This window comes from Myxine glutinosa, chromosome 2, assembly GCF_964187855.1.
Source record: "Myxine glutinosa chromosome 2, kmMyxGlut1.1, whole genome shotgun sequence".
NCBI lineage: Eukaryota > Metazoa > Chordata > Myxini > Myxiniformes > Myxinidae > Myxine > Myxine glutinosa.
The window spans coordinates 175,975,485-175,996,804 of record NC_136262.1 but is presented as its reverse complement, the minus strand read 5'-3'; the positions used below and the strand labels follow the sequence as shown (position 1 = coordinate 175,996,804).

General features: G+C 48.4%; 1 protein-coding gene across 2 annotated transcripts in view; it reads right to left on the bottom strand.

Annotated features, from left to right (window-relative positions):
- Window positions 1–21,320, bottom strand: part of MAP2K5 (mitogen-activated protein kinase kinase 5) — a 395,167-nt gene that overhangs the window by 22,409 nt on the left and 351,438 nt on the right. For both annotated transcript variants that reach the window (XM_078771935.1, XM_078771937.1), the window contains exons 19-21: window positions 19,753–19,785; window positions 7,769–7,830; window positions 7,538–7,583 (exon numbers count right to left, since the gene is read on the bottom strand). In XM_078771935.1, coding sequence (XP_078628061.1) covers window positions 7,538–7,583; window positions 7,769–7,830; window positions 19,753–19,785 — 141 coding nt within the window. The remainder of the gene's footprint in view (window positions 1–7,537; window positions 7,584–7,768; window positions 7,831–19,752; window positions 19,786–21,320) is intronic.

Sequence of the window (21,320 nt, the reverse complement as noted above, 5' to 3'; positions counted from 1 at the left end):
ATATTAAGTTGAGGGTGTCAATAATTTTGTCAATGCCATTTCTTTTTATTTTATGATTTACAAGGATATATGAAGTTCTGAATCAAAAACAAAGGTTCTGTAATATTAACAGTGAAATAAAGAATTGTAGAGACCAAATACTTTCGTCAATTTCAACTTATTTTGCGAGAACATTGTGCGTTATTTGAACAACGGACAAGGGTGCCAATGTTTTTGGCCACAACTGTATATATATATATATATATATATATATATATATATATATATATATATATATATATATATATATATATATATATATATATATATATATATATATATATATATATATACATATATATATATATATGTTACGGGACCGCGTTAAGGATGTTGTTTGCCGAGCGGATGGCCGCCGCGCCAGAACAGTTACCCCGACTAACCCGATTCCTGAACGTTGGCCGAATCGCGCCACAGATATTCAATGGGGAAAAGACTAAAGCGAAGGATGTGAAGAAGAAGAACACCAAAGCAAAAAGGTTGGAAATGCTACTAAATTTATTCCTACTATTTACACAATCAAAGAAACCAAGGAGAAGGAAGGATAATAAAATAAAAACAGAAGAAGAAGAAGAAGCGGACACAGTGAACCTTAGCTTATCTATGGCAGTCTTACTTAGAACCCTGGACAGAACAAACGAAAGACGGACTCACACGAATTGGGAATTTGCAGGCAGGAAGGATCGGAAGGAGGAATGGCTTGGCGGGGGAGGAAGGTTCAGCAGGGATCGGTCGGGCCGGAAGCGGATAGCCGCCGTCAATACCCGAGCTGGGATCGCCAAAACAGCCGCGGTTCCAATACTGCACGGCGAAGCCCCTCCGGTGCACTGTGCGCTCGCCAAAGCTGCTCCTTAGAACTCTCTTGCACTTGGCACTGCACACTCAGGCACTTGCCCTGCTTGGCACTTCGCACTTCGCCGCTCTGACTCGCTTGCCCTTGATCGTCGCACGTATCTCTCCATGTATCTCTTTGGACGTATATCTTAGGACGTATCTCTCTCAGGACGTTCCTCTCTTGCTTCGCCCTCGCGCGCACTTCTTGTGCACGGCTTCCGCGCGCGCTCTTTATAACCCCGCGGGCAATGAAGCCGCCGGCCTCTAGAACACGCCCATCGGTGAGCTCGCCTCGGCCCTGATTGGTCGGCACGGCCCTCTGGCTCCGCCCTTGATGACGATGGGCGGGCACGCCCAGGATTCGGCAGCTCCTCCCCCTTCTTCTCTGAGCCGACCTCGTGGCGAATGGAGTCGCGGAGGGAACAGTTGGCAATTGTTGGAAGGGGAAGGTGAAGGGAATCTACTCTTATTTCACTTGGTGCAATGGAGTATTTAAATTAATGGAAGACACAGCCTTACACTAATACACATAATAAGGATATAACTACTGAACAGGGATATATGGTGTCCTTCGTGTATGTTTTATGGAATTAACTACGGGAACGCCCTTTGACCTTTATACAACAACTGGAGGCAGGAGGGTCCAGAATAAAACAATCAAAAAAAACACAATCCTCATATCCACAACAATATATATAATATATATATATATATATATATATATATATATATATATATATATATATATATATATACAGTGGAACCTTGACTTACGAGTTTAATCCGTTCCGTGACCGAGCTCGTAAGTCAAATTGCTCGTATCTCAAATCAAATTTCCCCATTGAAATGCATTGAAATGCTATTAATCCGTTCCAGCCCGCCAAAAACCACACCAATTTTTTTTTAAATATACAGTATATATAAAAATATCTCGCGCTTTATATTTCACCTGTATGCAGCATACAAGTTGGCAGGATGGCCTGGACTGGAGGTACACACACTTGACTCTAAAGTCTAAACTGTCCAGCCTGGGTTTGAATCCCGACCCAGCTATAACCTGTCATGGGTGAATCACAGGCAGGGTGATTCATCAATGGGTGTACCGCTAAACTGGGCGCCCCGTTTGCGTCCCATTAGTTGTTGGATGTTAAGGATCTCACCGTGTTTTCCACAAAGAGAAGGCGAGCTATCGCCGGCACTCTGAACAAGTTGACGGCAGAGATACTGTACTTGCACGGCATGATAACCACGTGTCGCACGATCTCTTGTCATGGTCCACAAGATTATCACAGAGAGGTGCAGCTTCCAGCGTTTCGAGATCTGATCCAGGCCTATCCAACGAGACCGGTCCCAGCGTTCTAGGCCCGGTGGTTGTCTCAGACGGACCCGACAACGGCAGTGTTCGTTTTAACTCGATTCGATTCGAGCGCCGACGTGCCGGCGAACAAAACCGGTCATATCTTTTGAACGCGTGGCTCGATTTTTACAAAATAAACTTTTTCTTGAAGGTCTGAACCGTGCGCTCAAAACGATACCGAGTTTGACCCTGAGAGAGCCGTTTTGCGCCGGCAAAGGCGCCTTGTGTGACGTGAGGACCACGTTGTGCTGCATAGATTATCATAAATTATCATATCATTATCGGCGGCGTTATATATCATTAGCGCTATACGACAGAGATACTGTACGCACGGCAAGATAACCACGTGACCGGAGCCCACCTGGCGGCGTAAACTCAAAATAACCGAAATGCGAAATCTAAAATGCAGCGCTATACTACGACAGAGATACTGTACGTGCACGGCAAGATAACCACGTGACCGGGTGGCGAAAGCTCGTAACTCGGATCTCGGCTCGCATCTCAAAGCAATAAACTGCCAGAGTGACGGCTCGTATCTCGAAAAACTCGTAAGTTGGGGCACTCGTAAGTCGAGGTTCCACTGTATATATATATATATATATATATATATATATATATATATATATATATATATATATATATATATATATGGTTTTTCAATAAAGAATACACCCCCTAATTAATTACACGACAACATGTAGCCTGCAGTGGTCAGTTATTTCTCATTAAATGTAAAGATTAGCTCCCTTCCAATTGTGTAGTAATTAAAGCAGACATGCTTTGAGTTGAGGCAGGATTTCAAACCTTCGTATAATTGAAGGAAGACGTTGGTTCATGTGCAAAGAGGCGTGGCTACAAGCACAGTCCACGTGATCAACCGCGACTGTTATGTGGTAGGCGTGGCTAAAAGAACCGCCCCGTCCCCAGCAGGTAACCAATGAGAGATCGTGGACACGAAAGCAACCAATCAGGTCGTGGACACTTCACCAGCAAACGACCAATGAGAGATCGTGGACACGCAAACAACCAATGAGAGATCGTGGACACGCAATTACGCAAACAACCAATGAGAGATCGTGGACACGCAAACAACCAATGAGAGATCGTGGACACGCAAACAACCAATGAGAGATCGTGGATACGCAAACAACCATTCAGGTCGTGGACACCGCCAGCAAACTACCAGTGTTGCCTCGGCCAATGGGAAACATCCGATACCAATTATATCGTGGTAAATAATGACGTCATAGTGCATTGTGCACACCTGAATTGGTTACCGTGTTGGATCGGTGCTGTGCCCGCAATTGATGGATTGACGTTTTTGAGTGTTTGTGAATCGATACATTTAAAATCACTTCTCTATTCGATTGGTGCACCGTATAGAATGGCACAGCATCCTGTCATCTTTAAACGAACGACGAGCTGCCATGTGCTCATTCGATAAGCTATTGACGGATATAAAATGAAGTGTTTCATACTTGTCTGGTCATGTGAAAAGCAAGTTTTATACAAAATACGGTACATGGAGTGCCCGGGCTGAAAGGGCTGAAAAGGGATTCCGTTCTGAAAAATCGTTCGTACAGTAAGTAAATCGATCGGCCGTTGCCTCAGTGTTATAAATGGTGATATCTGACGCTTCACATTTTTTTTAAATTAACGATCGGATGCACTCGGGTGGGTACGCCTGGAATGTATGACGTCAAGATGTACTTGACCAGCAAGGAGGTTCTCCAAAATGATCTGTTCACCACATTTTAATGCATGCATTTTTTGCACGTCAGAAAGGTCAAGATCGCTCACCAATTCACAGACTTTTTTTTCACTCAATGCACTATTTAAACAAACTATGGGAAGCATTTCCATCACTAAATAATGTAGACAGTTTCCTGAGAATGTCTTTGACGTTCTGTCAAATAAACTTTGACGTTCTCTGTACGTAAAGGATAAACTTTTGTTCCACAGCACATCAACTACATAGGTGGCCATCTTGTATTTGCCCAGAATGCTTTGACCAGTGTTGACGTCACTTCCTGTATAACTTTCTCGGTGGAGGCAATATGAATTCACAAAAACTTTAACGTTTAACTGATTTTTAATTTTTTTTGCACACTCCACAATGAAACACGTGTTTTTTTTTACACGTTCACCAAACAAGATCACTAAGATAGGACAAATGCCTTGCCATACAAAATGGTGGCTATTCTGAGCTGACGGCATCAGTATACTTAGTGAAAAATATTTTCTCTGACATAAAGCAGATGCCCCACATGACCGAGGCACCAGATATTGCAGGATTTGCATTCATATTTTCCTCTTACATCACCTCAAGTAAGCACGAGAGAAAATTAATCCGAATTACATTTTAATCTCCTGCTTCCGTGATTGCCTCAGCAAACGAGAATTTATTCCCCAAACAAGTTGGCGTGAATTCTCCTTTTCTCTCAACAGAAACCGCAATCATGCCGAAGGTTGTTCACAAACCCAACGGCCTTACCCATTTCGAGCCGTCGACGCTCCCAAGACATGCTGGAAATTCTCCACTACTCACCCCTCCCGAGCTCCGTTTCACCTCCGCACAGCACCACTGGCACCTACTAGTACTCGCTATCCGAGCACCCCCACCGTTCGTCCTGCCAGGCCGCTCGTCCCCCTTTAACACACATCGATTATTTTGGCTGTAGCGCAGCGCCTGAGGAGATCGTTTTTAACGCTGCGTCGGCTGCTGAGCACATTAGCACATTTATGAAGTCGATGGAACGGTGAACAAATTAATATTGGTAACAGCCGGAAAGTTAACCCCATGTTCCATTGATTAAGGCAAATTTAAATTCCTGTCAAGTCCACTTTGCCTTGCCAGCAAATGAGAGTGGCCCTTGTTCACTCCCATGACAATTCCTACACTTTGTGGCAGACAATCAAGATGGGAGAAAGGGGATGGTGGGAGGAACAGGGATGGATTGGAATGCTGCATGCTGCTGATGCCAAACAGGACGCTGAGTACTCATCCCCATGACTTGCTTCTTCTCACCCGAAATCTCTATCCTAGCAAAGCGGTTTGATGAAAACACACTGCTCGCGGCACTTGCGCTTCTTGATTGGCTTTTCGGGCAGTGTGCCAACAAAATGTTGACCCCCCGCCTGCTGCCAACAGCTGCGCAGCTGCCGATGGCTTACGGCCACCGACCATGATGGTCTGGAGCTAAAATGAGCTGCCGGTGTGAGCAAATGCACAGCGACGTGCCAGGAGGCAGGGCCGCACAAGCAAAGTAACACTGAAAATGTACTGTAAAATAAACCAAGACTGGAGGACTTGGAATTACAGTCTTTTTGCACATCTGACATTGTTTTCTCAACAAAAGTATTTTACCAAAGCCGAAGGTGTAAATGACAAGGTTCTGTTTTGGTTTGTCATGTCATTATTCAATACGTGAGAGAGTCAAGTTGATCATGCTTTTTTTCCCTACAAATCATGAAAGAAAAGCATTTTATTGAAGATCATTCTTTTATTCTGTCTCCAGTCTGATCTACTGTGCTGCAAAACATACATGGGGCTTTCAAAATGTTGTACGAACAACACACGCACAATAATATAAGACACACTAATGCTTTTATTTTACTTTTTATGAAATAACAATAAAATATTACTTTTACAACACAAAATAATAATAATAACAATAATAATAATAATAAAAATAATAATAATAAATAATACAGGCTCATACTCTTGACAGGGTGTTCACTATAAGTTGAGAAACGTTTTGAGGCCGTTTTGAGCCCCCCCCCCCCCACAACCAAGACACAAACCCTCAACCCCCCTCCTCCCTACCATACCTCAAACATTCAACCCGTCCCTCCCAACTCTGTCCCAACTTTGCCTTCCCCACCCACCGAACCCAAGTCCTCACCCTCCCCCTCCAAACCCTAGGACATCAATCCCCTCCCCATTTCAAGTCTTTAAAAAAACCTTCCTCACCCCCACAACTCCTCAACCCCCCCCCCCTCCACTGAGAGTCCTCAACCCCCCCCCTTCCCCCATCCCAAGCCTCAACCTTCCCCTCCCATCTCATCTCCCCTCTTCACCCCCCCCCCCTCCACTGAGAGTCCTCAACCCCCCCCCCCTTCCCCCATCCCAAGCCTCAACCTTCCCCTCCCATCTCGTCTCCCCTCTTCACCCCCCACCCCCCCCCCCCCAATCATAAAAGCAAATGGGCATTCCACATCGAAACAGCAGAATATTTAACGCTTTTCCCTCCCTTATCGTACTATATCATGACTCCACAGAAACCATGACCGCAACAAACTCCGACATGCCATTTCCCACCACGGTCGCCTGGTCCAACTCACAGTCCCTACAAGATATGCGCAGGAACCCCATGGAATAAAAACTGTAAAGTGACCGTGAGACCCAAAAACACTTTTCCTCTTCCTGACACGTATATACACATTGTTAAAAGTAAACAATGCCGGATGTTTTTTTTAACGTTGTCACGAGATTCCCAGAAGTCTTCAAACAAAGAACTTTATAATGACATGGGTTTATGATCCCTGGTCGAGTCGTTTTAAGAGACAATAGTTGGAAATAACAGCAACGACCTGCGTAACCTCCGTGGCAAAAGCCCTGCTTGAGAGAATGCGACATAGTTATTTGTGTGGTGTATAGACAACAGACCACTGTCTTCATCGTAGAGGCCTATTTTCACAATGACCCGGACACCTATCAGTTCAAAATCCTTTTAACTGTCGCTTTGATTATATTACACTGAAGGGAAAACTTATAGGAAGGACAGGGCGATCGAGAATATTACAGCTCTGAATATGTCTGATTTTACAGAGCAATAAGCACCAATATGGTGGCCGGAGTGAAGAAATTGTGGGTGGAGTCAGGTGAACTGTCCAACCAATGGGTGGAACTCACACGCATGAATGGCTCCTTTTATAGTATAGACGTCATACAAATGACCAATGCTGGCACACGGGTCCTCCGGCTTAATAACCAACACACATATTGATGAATGACCCAGCCTGCGCAACACCAGGATAGGTCAGGATTCAAACCCAGGCCAGAGATCTCAGAGCTGAGTGTGCATCCCTCTAAGCCACCCCACCAGCATGCATACATTTAGTAGGAAAAATACAAAGTATGTACATATATAAGTTCAAAACACAACTGGTCACAAGTCATGATACTGTATATATTTATATATAAATAAATATTATGTATTGGAAGTGAAATATCAGCATATCTTGGACATTGTGCGTATTTTGTTTGTGGAATGATTTGAACGCCCCTCACAGCATTTGACTCACCATTAGTTCCTCAGGCGCTGGTCTTTGTTTTGACTGCTTTTTCATACTGATGAAAAAGAAAAGAAAAGCGTGACCATATAATATTGTGTGTGTGTTTGTGTGTGTGTGTGTGTGTGTGTGTGTGTGTGTGTGTGTGTGTGTGTGTGTATACACATCAATGCACACAAAGCAAGGCTCTGCTATGAAATTCAAAAATTGGTGCTTGCTAAGAACCAACAAAGCTTTACTTACCATTGAGTAATGAAGTCTTCAAAGGGAGCTGAAAATTGCCCCTGTGGAAGGGCTGGAGGGTCCTGTGGCAGACAAACAGCAGGTTAAAGTGTCTGAAAAAAATTAACCCACGTGGCAAGAAATTTCATTACTCCCCCGCACCATCCGGGACCGTTTAACGACTTCGCTTTTCGAGAATGTAAACTGATTTAACTCTTCTAAACACATCTCTCTCATCATTTCATCCCATCATTGAGGATATTATACACACGACGTTTCAAAGTGGATTCTTTTCAATCATTTTAGTTTTCCTTGACAGTTTACATACACAGAGGACACAATAAAGTTAGATTTTCTTTTATTAACAAGATGGCTTGGACTTGGACCGACTATGTGATGGCACATATCAAAAGTCGTTATATCACTTGATGTTCGAAGCAAAAAACTGGAATACTTTAAAACATCAGCAAATTAAAAGCCTTTAAGTGAAACTGCCTTTGTTGCGAAGGTAACCCAGAAATATAGAACTGGAACTGTGGCCATGTTTTGAAAAATAAATGTACATAATGCAGTTCAACGGTGTCCCAGATCAGCTTGTGTGGTCTCAAAACGTGTCTGCCTTGAGAAGCCAGTTGAGAATATCGTCAGCCTTCAATAGTTTAACCAAACTTGTGCCCGAGGTTGATCATCTATGGCAAAGATGCTTTGTTGTAGGTGGTGATTCTCAATAGAAAGAAGAAAAACAACAACGTTGTGGGCCATTCCACGATTAAATATCATGTTCGAGATTTGTTTCTTCGTTTCAAAGACAATAGAAGAGATATGAAAGCTGTTTACATCGGAAGAGTGAGGGAAAGGATAATTTATCTTCAAAAGTGGTTTCGAATATTTTACAAGACAGCAGAACCATTACAGATAATTAATAAAGGCAGGCTTGATCTCAAAAGCTTGCGACAGAGGTATCGGCATTTACAAGGAGATTGGAAGACAAAATGTCAAGGTAAGTTATAAAATGGACAAAGAGGAAGAGAGATTGTCAAGCAGGAATAGAGCACAAGTCTGGTAAAACAGGCCCGGTTCCTTTGTTTGCGGCTCATGGAAATGCATTTGTGCCGGGAGTACTAACCTTGTCACATTTCATTTCTCAAAGCCATTGCGGGGATGAACAATATGCAATTTCCTGGTTCCCCACCTTGCCCCCAATTTGTATGAGTTGTAGTTAAAACGAGGTGTACGGAAAATGAAGCAAAATGCCGATGGCGATACAACAGATGAATGCCGAGACATTAAATACATGATGCAGGCCTCAAAAGTCTTCTTGGAGGCACACCTGTGTGACCAACCTTCGACTTGTAGACACACCGATTGCAAATTTTTGTGGTCTTGTGGATCAATCTGGCATGGAGAATATTTGATTGATTTGCAACGCAAGGAAAAAACAAATGCTTTGCTGTATTTATATGTTCATGAAACAAATATAGAGTTTCCGAGTCGTATAGACGAGGAAAAATAAATTAATGGCTTCATGTTACAGAGGATGTCGAAAATTGGACACATAAGTTATATAATATCGGCAGTGAAAATAGCCTGGTGTTGGCTTAGTAGTTAGGGTGCCAGCTTGGGATCCTAGGATCCTGGGTTCGAATTCCGGTCGATCGCTGAATTAACACCAGGGGAGTTGACTCAGCCTGTCATCCTTCCGAGGTCGGCAAATTGAGTACCAGTTCACTGGTAATTCCGTGTTTGTCGCAAGAGGCGACTAACAGGGTTGGCGGCAGGAAGGGCATCCGGCTGTAAAACATTGCTTCAAAAAAGGGGACCACGGTGCCCAAAAAAGGCGACCACGGTGCCCAAAAAAGGCCAACCCCTGCTCTGTGGGGAAAAATGGCCCCAAAAGGTGGTTCTTCTGGTAGTGAAACAATTGAAAATCATTCCAAAAATAGGAAACTTACTGTTTTTAACCCTTTGAGTACGGGATTTTTTTTGATAAAAATACCCCCGGTACGGGATTAATTTGGCATTACGGGAATGCAACCACGTACTGACGATCTATTTATAGGTATCGTCGATGACGTGTAGTAACGTCATCCGTACACAAAACTTTTTCGCAGGTTGCGGCACTGGACGTCATCTGTACTCAAAGGGTTAAGGAGGTCATAAAGGACACAAACAACAGGCACGGATAACTAATGGAAAGCGGTATATAGGTGGTGTAAAAGACGCTGCGTCAACGGCAGTAAACTTTCAATTTTTTTTTTTTACAATCTTTAAAATCTTTCTTTTATTTCAAATGAATTCTAAACTTGAACAGAATAATAATAATAATAATAATTCATTTATTTTGTATAGCGCTTTTCAAGAATCCCAAAGGCGCTTTGACAGAGTGGAAAACATAATGCATAACAATACATGAAAACAACAATTGCAAAAAGACAAGAATCAATAGAGAAATATTTAAAGCAAAAGGAGGGAGAAGGAGAGACGATAGTCAGGGGTTAAATGCTGTGGGTTGAATGTTGAATGCAGTGTTGAACAGGTGGGTCTTTAGTGATGTTTTGAATGTGGTGAGTGAGGAGGAGTCTCTGATGGTGTGAGGTAGTGAGTTCCAGAGGGTGGGAGCAGCGATGGAGAAGGCCCTGTCCCCCCAGGATCTGAATTTGGTCCGGATGGAGGGGGTCAGGAGGTTGGTACCAGCAGAGCGGAGGTTGCGGGTGGGAGTGTGTCTGGAGAGGAGGTCAGCCAGGTAGGATGGGGCCAGGTTATGGAGGGCTTTGTATGTCAAGAGGAGGATTTTGTACTGGATTCTCTGGGGGATGGGGAGCCAGTGAGAATGGGAAAGGACGGGGGTGATGTGGTCACGGGTCCGGGAATGGGTGAGTAGACGGGCAGCGGAGTTCTGAATGTATTGGAGTTTATTGGTGATTTTTGAGGGTGAACCATAGAGGAGGCTATTGCAGTAGTCCAGACGGGAGGTGATGAAGGCGTGGATGAGGGTTTCTGCAGCTGTGGAGGAGAGGGATGAGCAGAGACGGGCAATGTTTTTCAGGTGAAAGAAGGCTGACTTTGTGATCTGTTTAGTGTATTTGTCGAAGGAGAGGGTTTGGTCAAAGATGACGCCAAGATTCCAGATGTGAGGGGAGGTGAAGAACATAAGTCGCCTTTTTGGAACCTTAAAAACTATTTTGTTTAGCAGTACTTGGACGAAATATTATGGCATTTTACGTCATCATGACCAATCAAATTTGCCGCTCGTAGAACCAGCCCATATCCTTGTTTCTCAAGACAGCGTGTAGCAAGGTGTTCTATGAACTCTTCAGTCGTTTATCTGATTTTGTCCAACAACAGTGTTAGAACAAGCATCCAAAGTGTGATGAAGTCAGAAAAGGGAATTATAGAACACGGAGTTGTTCTGCAGAATAGGATGCTGACAGACCCTTAATCGTGTTGCTGCTCCTGAATTTAATTACCAAGTTCAGCTTTATGTTGTTAGTTAAGTAAACTTATCAGACCTATTTGTGACAAAAGGACTCGTCGTGCATGATGAAGTACAAAGCACAGATTGCAAACCAAACCCTTGCCTTTTGTATTTGACAATTAAACAACCGGAAGCCCAAAAAAAAGGGTAGTGCATTACCTTTGGCATGTCAATTGAAATTACAAATACCTTTTGAATAAAATCCGTAAGGTTTTGAGAAAATCCACAAGAACACGTGATATCTACAAATGATCCTGTCATGATGACAGGATTTCAAGATCCGAAAACATGCGATCGAAGATTTCCGACTCGTAATCAGATTTTAACAATGTCTTGTAGCAAGAAAGCTGTGAGAAGGAAACTTAGTAGTAAATATTATAAAACTATGCCTTGACAATGTTGAAAACGAAGATTCAATTTTCAGTAATTTTACAAAGGTGTAAAGGTGGCCATTTTGATCAAATGGATGGTCAAGGAGTCTTTTCGAACTGTAATCATTCGGCGTAAATTGTCAAGATCTGTTGTTGCAGCAACTCAACAAAAGTAAAACAAAAACCAAAAAACACGACGTTGCAAGATCTTCTGAAAAGATGGGTAAGCAAGTGAGACTTCAATTGCAGCAAAATAAAGGAGTTGCAATCGTGAACCATCGCTGCCGGCCATAGCTTTGGGGAAGCACTGTTTCTCTGTAATTAACCCAAGGCAATAGTGCAATTCTCTTGTTACCTAGCTTCCCTTCCCATTATACTCCCTAGTATCCTCTGCTCCATGCTCTGGCAAGGCTATGAAACTGTCGAGACATACGATCCATCATTGCCCGCTGGGGTGGAGAAGAAGCAAGAAAAACCCAGAGAAGAGAGAAAAAACTGTAGTAAAAAAAAAAAAAATCAGCACCCAAGGGCAGCTGTTAAAGGAGAGGAGGAGGGAAATGAGGGCAAGAGAGGGAGAGGAGGGGGGGAAAGGCCAAAGGAGGAGTCGCTTTTGGAAGTAGTGCCGCGCACACCATTATCAATCATGTCGTGCCAAATAAATTGATCGTGAACAAAACGTATTTAAAGTCCAGTCATTTATTCCTGTCATAATTACATTTTGGCATTGCCAGTGGATCGTGTGACCCTCTCATCCCTGCTCAGTGGTTTGAGGCAGTTGGGCTGATGAGCCAAAATGGGATGACGTGAGACGGATATTGCCCTCGATATCGGGTCACCGTAACCATTCTATGCCAATGCAGGGTTGAAGTAAGCAGTCAGCCATGTGTAACCTTCAGCATTACCTCTCATTCCAAAGTGGGGCCTACAAACTAGCATTCAGGTCAACATGGCCTTGAAGCATGAATACTAGAATTTCAGGGCTGGCTAACCGCTGCAAATTAACTGTAAACTCAACCGTTATTCTTTTTCCCTCTGCCCCTTCTCAAACCGCCCTCCCACTCACGACTCTTCACCAGCCAATCCACCCACTGCTCATTGAAAAATAAAAAGCTTTGAATGATCTATTTCCGGTTGTACCATTCAAATGACATCTTGAAAACTACCCCAGTATATCCCCGATATAAAAGTCCCATCACAACACATGAATCGCGTTAACATTAACGACACCGTGCTGCATCCATGTTTATTTGTATCTGTGTGCGATTTGTGTTTCTTTGAGCTGCGGCCGAGTTTGTCAAAGCCCCGAATCTCATTTTCTAAGTGTAAAATAAAATAAAAACGACTTCTTCTATTCAAAAGCATTTTGGTTAGCATGTGTTCGCTCTCGAAAGGCCTGATTAGATGTTTTGCGAGGCAGAGCCAGCTTGCAACGAGTGGCCTGCAGTTGCATTTGTTAGTACAGTGGAAGTCCGAGATGATAACACCTGGTGTGACTGAACCAAGCATACATTGACATCTGATCAATGGCACAACGACAGCGAGTATTGCAGATCATCATATATAGACAAGCGTGGCGGACACGAAAGCTCACTCCGTGAGGGCATCATTCCACGCACCAAGTGGGCGGCGGCCACGCCCGAGGGGTAGGCGTGGCCGCGGGATATACACCGGGCGCGCAGCCCGGAGCGCGCCAGTGCTACAGTGAACTCTTTTAATAAAGACACTTAAACTCACCGCGTTGTCCGCTTCCTTCTTATTGTACAAGTAAGCGCGCGTAGCACCGCGCTTCATTTGGTGACCCTCTGACGTTGGATCAGCCATCGCTGACCGACCAAATACGCCATCGCAATGGCAAACAACGCGGTTACGATCAAACTCCCCGAGTTCTGGGAGACGCAAGCTGAAGTATGGTTCCTGCAGGCGGAAGCCCAGTTCCGACTTCGAGGCATCACGGTGGACGAGACCAGGTACTGCCACGTGGTCGCCTCCCTCGGGCCCGGCACGGCCGGCCGCGTCGTGTCGGTCCTGAGGAACCCACCAGCCGACGGCAGGTACGAGGCGATCAAGCGTCTCCTGCTCGCCACGTTCGGCCTCACGGTGGATGCTCGGGCCGACCGCCTCATGGACCTCCCCGAGCTCGGTGACACGCGACCGTCGGTCCGCATGGACCATATGCTGTCGTTGTTGGGCGACGAAACCCCGGACGCTCTATTCCGGGCGTTGTTTCGACGCCAGCTGCCGGCACGAGTCCACCTCGCGTTGGCCGGTTCTGCGACGACGGAACCCCGGGCTCTCGCTGCAGAGGCCGACAGGTTCTTCGCGGCTTTGGACACCCAGGCGAGTTTTGGCACGGCCGTCGCGGCGATCGGGGCTGATGCTGACCCTGATGCTGATGCACCACACCTCGTGGATCTTGAGGCTGATGCGCATTTCGTGTCCGCCGCCACGCCCCGCCCACCGCCGCCGCCGCGGAGGAAACCGCGGCCTCCGCCGCCTTCGCCGCAAACCTGGTGTTTTTTCCACGCCCAGTTCGGCCAGAAGGCTCGGCAATGTCGCCCGCCGTGCTCATTCGGCAGGTCGGGAAACGCCCGGGCTGGCCCTCGGTAGTGGCACTGAGCGCCGGCTGTGCAAACAGCCTACTGTTCATCATGGACACCTTATCCGGGCGCCGTTACCTGTGCGACACGGGAGCGCAGGTGAGTGTCGTTCCCGCCGGTACGTCCGACAAGCAGTTCGCGGGCCGGGGCCCCGCGCTGCTTGCCGCCAACGGTACGTCCATTCGCACGTACGGAAAACGCTGCCTTTCTCTGCAGTTCGGAGGGCAGGTTTTCCGGTGCTCGTTCGTCACTGCCGACGTGCCTATGGCACTGCTCGGCGCGGAATTCCTCTGTGCCAATGGCCTGTTGGTCGACGTAAAGCACAGAAGGCTTGTCCAGGCTGAGACGTTCAGCTCGCTCGCGTGCGCGCTGCCCGCCTCATTCAGCAGCTCCCGGAGCGGCTCATCGAGCGGCTCGCCGAGCGGCTTGCTGAGCGATTCGGTTCCGGCCAGGTTCATCTGTACGCTTCCGGCAGCGAACGAATTCACCCGCCTCCTCGCGGGTTTCCCGGCCCTCACACGGCCCACCTTCTCGGCGGGGGCCGTCAAGCACGGGGTGGAACACCACATCCCCACCGCCGGGCCACCGGTCTACGCCCGGGCACGCCGCCTCGAGCCGACGAAGCTCGCCGTAGCTAAAGCGGAGTTCTATACGCTGGAGCGGCTCGGCATCGTGTGGCGCTCCGAGAGTGCTTGGGCGTCGCCGCTTCACATCGTGCCAAAGCCCGGTGGGCGATGGCGACCGTGCGGGGACTACCGGCGCCTCAACGACGCCACCACCCCCGACCGCTACCCCGTCACCCAATCCAGGACTTCTCCGCCCGGTTGGCGGTCATGTCCTTCTTTTCGAAGGTGGACCTCATACGCAGCTACCATCAGGTCCCCGTCAGGCCGGAGGACATCCCGAAGACGGCGGTCCTCACGCCGTTCGGGCTTTTCGAATTTCTTCGGATGCCCTTCGGTTTGAAGAATGCGGCTCAGGCATTCCAGCGACTAATGGACAGTGTCTTGCGCGACTTGGATTTCGTCGACGCCTACCTGGACGACATCCTCGTCGCCAGCGCGTCCCGCGAAGAGCACCTTCACCATCTCCGCACGCTCTTCGAACGTCTGGGCCAGCATGGCCTCATCGTGAACCCCGCCAAGTGCCGGTTCGGCGTCGCCGACATCGACTTTTTGGGGCACCGCGTCACCAGGCATGGGGCCGTCCCCCTACCGGCCAAGGTGGAGGCGGTGAAGGGGTTTCCGCGCCCCCGCACGATCAAGGGGCTCCAGGAGTTCCTGGGCATGGTGAACTTTTACCATCGGTTCCTGCCCCGCATCGCCCAGCTCCTGCGCCCCTTGCACGAGGCCCTCCGGGGGAAGCCGGGCAAAGGTGACGTTACCTGGACCGAGCAGATGGACGCGGCGTTCGTCGGCGCGAAGCTCGCCTTGGCCAACGCCACCATGCTCACGCACCCGGCGCCTGATGAACCGATCGCCCTCACCACCGACGCCTCGGACTACGCGGTGGGCGCAGTGCACGAGCAATGGGTGCGTGGTGTTTGGCAACCGCTGGCGTTCTTCAGTCGGCAGCTTCGCCCGCCCGAACGCCGCTATCGTACCTTCGACCGCGAGTTGCTCGGGCTTCACCTGGCGGTCAGGCACTTCCGCCATCTGCTCGAGGGCCGTGCGTTCACGGCCTTCGTCGACCACAAGCCACTGGTCTTCGCCATGGGCAAGGTCGCCGAGCCATGGTCGGCCCGGCAGCAGCGTCACCTCTCGGCCGTGTCCGAATATACAACGGACATCCGGCACATCACGGGGAAGGACAACCCGGTGGCGGATTGCCTTTCCCGGTCCGTCGCCCACGCAGTCCACCTGGGCATCGACTATGCCCGGATGGCGGCGGACCAGGCCGCTGACGCCGGCGTCCAGGCCTTGCGGACCGCCGTCACGGGCCTCTGTGTCACCGAGGTGCCGTTCGACGGCGCGGCCCTCTTGTGCGACGTCTCCCTCGGGCGGCCTCGCCCCATCGTGCCCGCGGGCTGGCAGCGCCAGGTTTTTGACGCCATCCACGGCCTGTCCCACCCGGGCACGAAGGCCTCCCAGAGGTTGGTCGCCGACAAGTTTGTCTGGCATGGCCTCTGGAAGGCCGTCCGCGGCTGGACCAGGATGTGCCTCACGTGCCAGCGCGCGAAGGTGCACCGGCACACCCAGGCCCCATTCATGGTGCCGGAACGAAGGTTCGATCACGTACACGTGGACCTGGTGGGACCTCTGCCCCCCTCGTGGGGTTTCACCCATGTCCTGACCATGGTGGACCGCACCACCCGGTGGCCGGAGGCCGTGCCTTTGGCGGCGACGACGGCGGCGGACGTCGCACAGGCGTTCATCGCCACCTGGGTCGCCCGGTTCGGCGCCCCCTCGGACATCTCGTCCGACCGCGGCCCCCAGTTCACCTCGGAGCTCTGGCGGGCGGTCGCGCGGGGGCTCGGGGTCCAGCTGCACCGAACCACGGCTTACCACCCCCAGGCCAACGGCCTGTGCGAGCGGTTCCACCGCTCGTTGAAGGCCGCGCTCCGGGCCACCCTCCGCGACGGCGGCTGGGTCGACAGGCTCCCCTGGGTCCTGCTGGGCCTCCGGACGGTGCCCAAGGACGACCTGCGCGCATCCGCGGCGGAGTTGGTCTTCAGACAACCGCTGCGGGTGCCGGGCGAGTTCCTCCCCGACCCCACGGCGCCATGGTCCGCGGCGCAGGAGCGCTCCGCGCTGCAGGAGACAGCCCGGAGGTTCGCCCCGGTGCCGACGGCGCACCACGGGCACCCGCCTACGCACGTCGCCCCCGAGCTTCGCACCGCGGAGTACGTCTTTGTCCGGCACGACGCCCACCGGACACCACTGCGGCCCCCGTACGACAGGCCTTTCCGCGTGCTGGAGACCGGGGCGAAGCACTTCACCTTGGACATTGGCGGTACTCCCGACCGCATCTCAGTGGATCGCCTCAAGCCGGCCCACCTCGACGTGGACCACCCACCGCCGGTGGCTCGGCCCCCGTGTCGGGGCCGCCCCCCTGCGGGCGGACCCCCGGCACCGCCCAGTACCGCCGGCACAACGCCCCCCGGTCCTGCACCCATCCTGGGTGCAGCCGGAGGCATCCCAGCTGGCATCCCTGCACCCCGGACGCCGCCGGTCGCCAGAGGGCGCTTCGGCCGGGTCATCCGTTTGCCCCGCAAACTGGCCCTCCAGGTGCGCGGGAATTCTGGGGGGGCGCGTGTGGCGGACACGAAAGCTCACTGGCGTGAGGGCATCATTCCACGCACCAAGTGGGCGGCGGCCACGCCCGAGGGGTAGGCGTGGCCGCGGGATATACACCGGGCGCGCAGCCCGGAGAGCGCCAGTGCTACAGTGAACTCTTTTAATAAAGACACTTAAACTCACCGCGTTGTCCGCTTCCTTCTTATTGTACAAGTAAGCGCGCGTAGCACCGCGCTTCACAAGTGTCTATATTGGAAACGTTGAACACGGCAACTCCAAAATGAATGACACCGATACTTCGTCCTGCAGCATGTAACATCATACTAAAATATGCCATTTGGCATCTGTCTGATGAATTTTTGACGCCAATACATTCCGTCGTTACTTATCCAATCTCAACCAAACTTCACAGGATGATGAAGGGTTACATAATGAAGGTTGTAGCACATTAATTCCCCCCCCCCCTCCCCAAGGGGGTTTTCTCCCCCGAACGGGTTTTCCCTACCGTTGCCGTCAATGGCGTTGCGTGTTGAGGTGTATATAAATGTTAAATTAGCTTTATCGTGGTGTTTGTCCAAAGAAGAAGATTTATCGTGGCGTTTTTCCAAAGACGCTTTTAAGAACAAAATTAATGATAATCGCATATTGTTAATGTTATTACAAAACAATATTAATACTAATAATGTCCCACTTCCCCAAGGCATTTTTCCTGCAGTGATAACGTGTATAAATAGCTTATAGTTTATATTATGGCATTTCTGTGGGACCAACGGCTTCTACAGGAAGTAAAAATATTATGAACAACAAACACGCATGATTAGATTTTTAAACAACCGCTAATGCTGTTTATAACACTAAATTAAGAAATTTGGAGGAATCACGACATCCGTGAAGTAAGGTTTACTTACAGAACTGAGCGAAGATCTACTGTACTCTATATAACCCACAAATGTTAGGTTAAGTACATGGCCCTTTCTGCCGCTACAGTGGCATTTTTCAGAGCGAACTTTTGACCCGCTCCTGCTGTTTCATACGAAACTGAAAGGGACAAGCTCGGGTTGTGCTCCTTTACCAAGCAGCTAGCTAGCGCTTGCCAAGCCAGCCGTTCCTTAACGGTTTTGAATGGTGTGCTTGCTCAAATGCTTAAATCACTTGGCGATCTCTCTACAAGAAACTTGGTAAATGAACACACACCCAATGTTCTTGAGATCCGACCATAGATCGACTGTAAGCTACATATCCCAAAGAGGAATGACCCTTTTTTCCGCTCCCGTAGTGGGCGGGTGTACTTGTCCTAACAATGCAAGATTACTCCATTCTCCTCATCCCTCATGAAGTATGCCACACGTTCACACTTCACGGGGCTTATTCAGGGAACAAAGACATAAATCACTATGGAGTTCCCAGCAATCCACAGCTTTCAAAAGAAGGTTTTGAAACACAATAACAAAGATCACAAACCAAAACGTCAGAAAGAGAATATAAACTGTCACCATTACAAGCCAACGATCTGCAGAAACAAGCACGTGCTGATGTAGGTAAGCACGCAGGGTCACCAGGGATGAGGTAATTAATAATTAAGGAGGTTTTCCTGTAATGGTCTGACCCTGCTGGGCATATCATCCTTCACACAGCAGGACGATTGTCTGAAGAAACACAGCATACTGCGCACGACAGTCCATCTGAGATATTAGTGACGGCTCCTCTTGTCCATCGCGGACGACAACGCTATGCGGAAGTTATCTGTGAATGAAGTGTCCAGTGAGCCGTTAGTAAAAGGAAAACGAGAGATCGTGTAAGGGAAGTGATGATGAATGAACAAGGCCGAGGATTTTCAGTAATTAATTCAGCGAGGCACGGGAAGACGTCACCAATTTCAAGCAGCCTCTAGAGTTGAGGCCTCAAAAGGTTCTATGGCCTCCAAAAAACGATTTAAAAAAACTGATTTTGGACTCACGGTGGAGCTTGTACTTCAATCACAAGCACGACAAAGGCAATACGAGACGTCAGTTTACTTTCATGTCAATTGCAAGGATAATCGGAAACAATGAGTATCGCAACGAAGTGTGTGGCGTCCCAGCTTCATGATCCTTGGGCTTTGCGTGGGAAGTTCAGCAGGTCGAGAAATATGATGCAAGAAAATAATTGGCAAACACCCTTTCAGTAAATATTGACAAACTAGTTTCATGATGAACACATTGTGCGGAAACGTAATGTGAAAACAAGCTGAGCAGTCATTGGGGAAAGTAAAATTGCATCATGGGCCTGTTAGCGGCACACAAAAAAGTTTGTTTTGACGTGATTGTGTTTGCAGAGCAAGACTTACTTCATCCAAGATGAACTGGAGAAGCTGGAGTGGCTGGAGTAGGCGGAGTGATGTTGGGGACGAGAGAAGTTATTACCAGGAGATGTAGAGTGGGCGATGCAAGGGGAAATGGGATGGATGGGTCGGGAGGGACAATGGAAGAGGTACGTCAGTTGTTGTAGTCAGCCGGACGTTCATCCCTAATCCTGCTCTGTGGACAGCACGTCAATGGTGCTGAAACAGTGAAACAGTGGCTTGGCAAAGGTTATGCTTGATGGTTTGCTATTGCCTTCCTTGCAGTCAGTCAGAACAGGCTTTAAGAATGTGGCCCACCCAGCTCAAAGTCCATCCGAGGGTCGGTGAGCTTTGTGAGGCCATGCCCTGCCTGCGGAACACCAATCCAACAGTTTATAGCTGGGTCAGAAATCAAACCCATCCTATCGGACAGTTGTCGAATTATCAGATGCAATAAAAAAGATGGCATAGTACAATTATATACATATTACAACAAATTAACTACAAATGAGGGCTGTCCGGGGATCAGTGAAAGTCCTGGGATATGGGATTGTCACTGAACAAAGAAATGAGCATAGAAAGTCAAAACGTTGCAACTTAGTCCTTGAAACGTGATCCTAGATTCCTAGAATAAAGGAAGCCTACGTTGTGGCCCGGGAGGACTCTGTTCCATGTTCTGATACTCGCTCGAGGAGATTACAACCAAAGTAGCATAAAGTAACATGACGTTGACGTTAAAGCAGCTGCAAAATCCAATAAATATATATATATATTGAAGTTCAATCATTGACTTACAGCCTAGTAGTGTCAATATATACATCTATCTATAATTCCAGTAATCTCTGTCTGTACGTCTGTACGTCTGTACGTTTGTTTGTCTGTGACCGCTGTTTCTCGACAACCACGGGTCCGATATACTTTTAACTTGCCAGGTATATTGCTGGGGACCCGAGGATGTGCCTTTTCAAGGTTTCATATTAATCGGACAATTACTTACCGAGCTATGTCCAAAAAACGATTCAACCAATCAGAGAGCAGCGAACGATCGCGTGTGCCGGCGTTGCGAATGGACCAAACCATTCCATGTAAATAGAGGGGGGGGTTCTGTGGTCGTTGCGAATGGACGAAACCATTTCATGTAAATAGAGGGGGGGGGATTGTCACTGTACTCGCAAGCCGTTCGCCGTTCGCTTTGGCGTTGCGAATGGACCAAACCATTTCATGTAAATAGAGGGGGGGGGATATAATTTTAGATAGATATATAGTACGGGCATATATATAGTACGGGCATGCCCTAGTATATATAAAACATAATTCTATATATATTTTAAAACATCAGTTTTAGAGCACAATGAAAACACATTTAATAGCAACAAAGGAGACCTCTCTGTGAGGGATGAAGCTTCCTACACTCCACACTCCTCACCCAGCCACAGGTTTCTAACCCTCCACACTCCTCACCCAGCCACAGGTTTCTAACCCTCCACACTCCACTCTTTGCCACAGGTTTCTAACCATCCACACTCCTCTCTTTGCCACAGGTTTCTAACCCTCCACACTCAGCCACAGGTTTC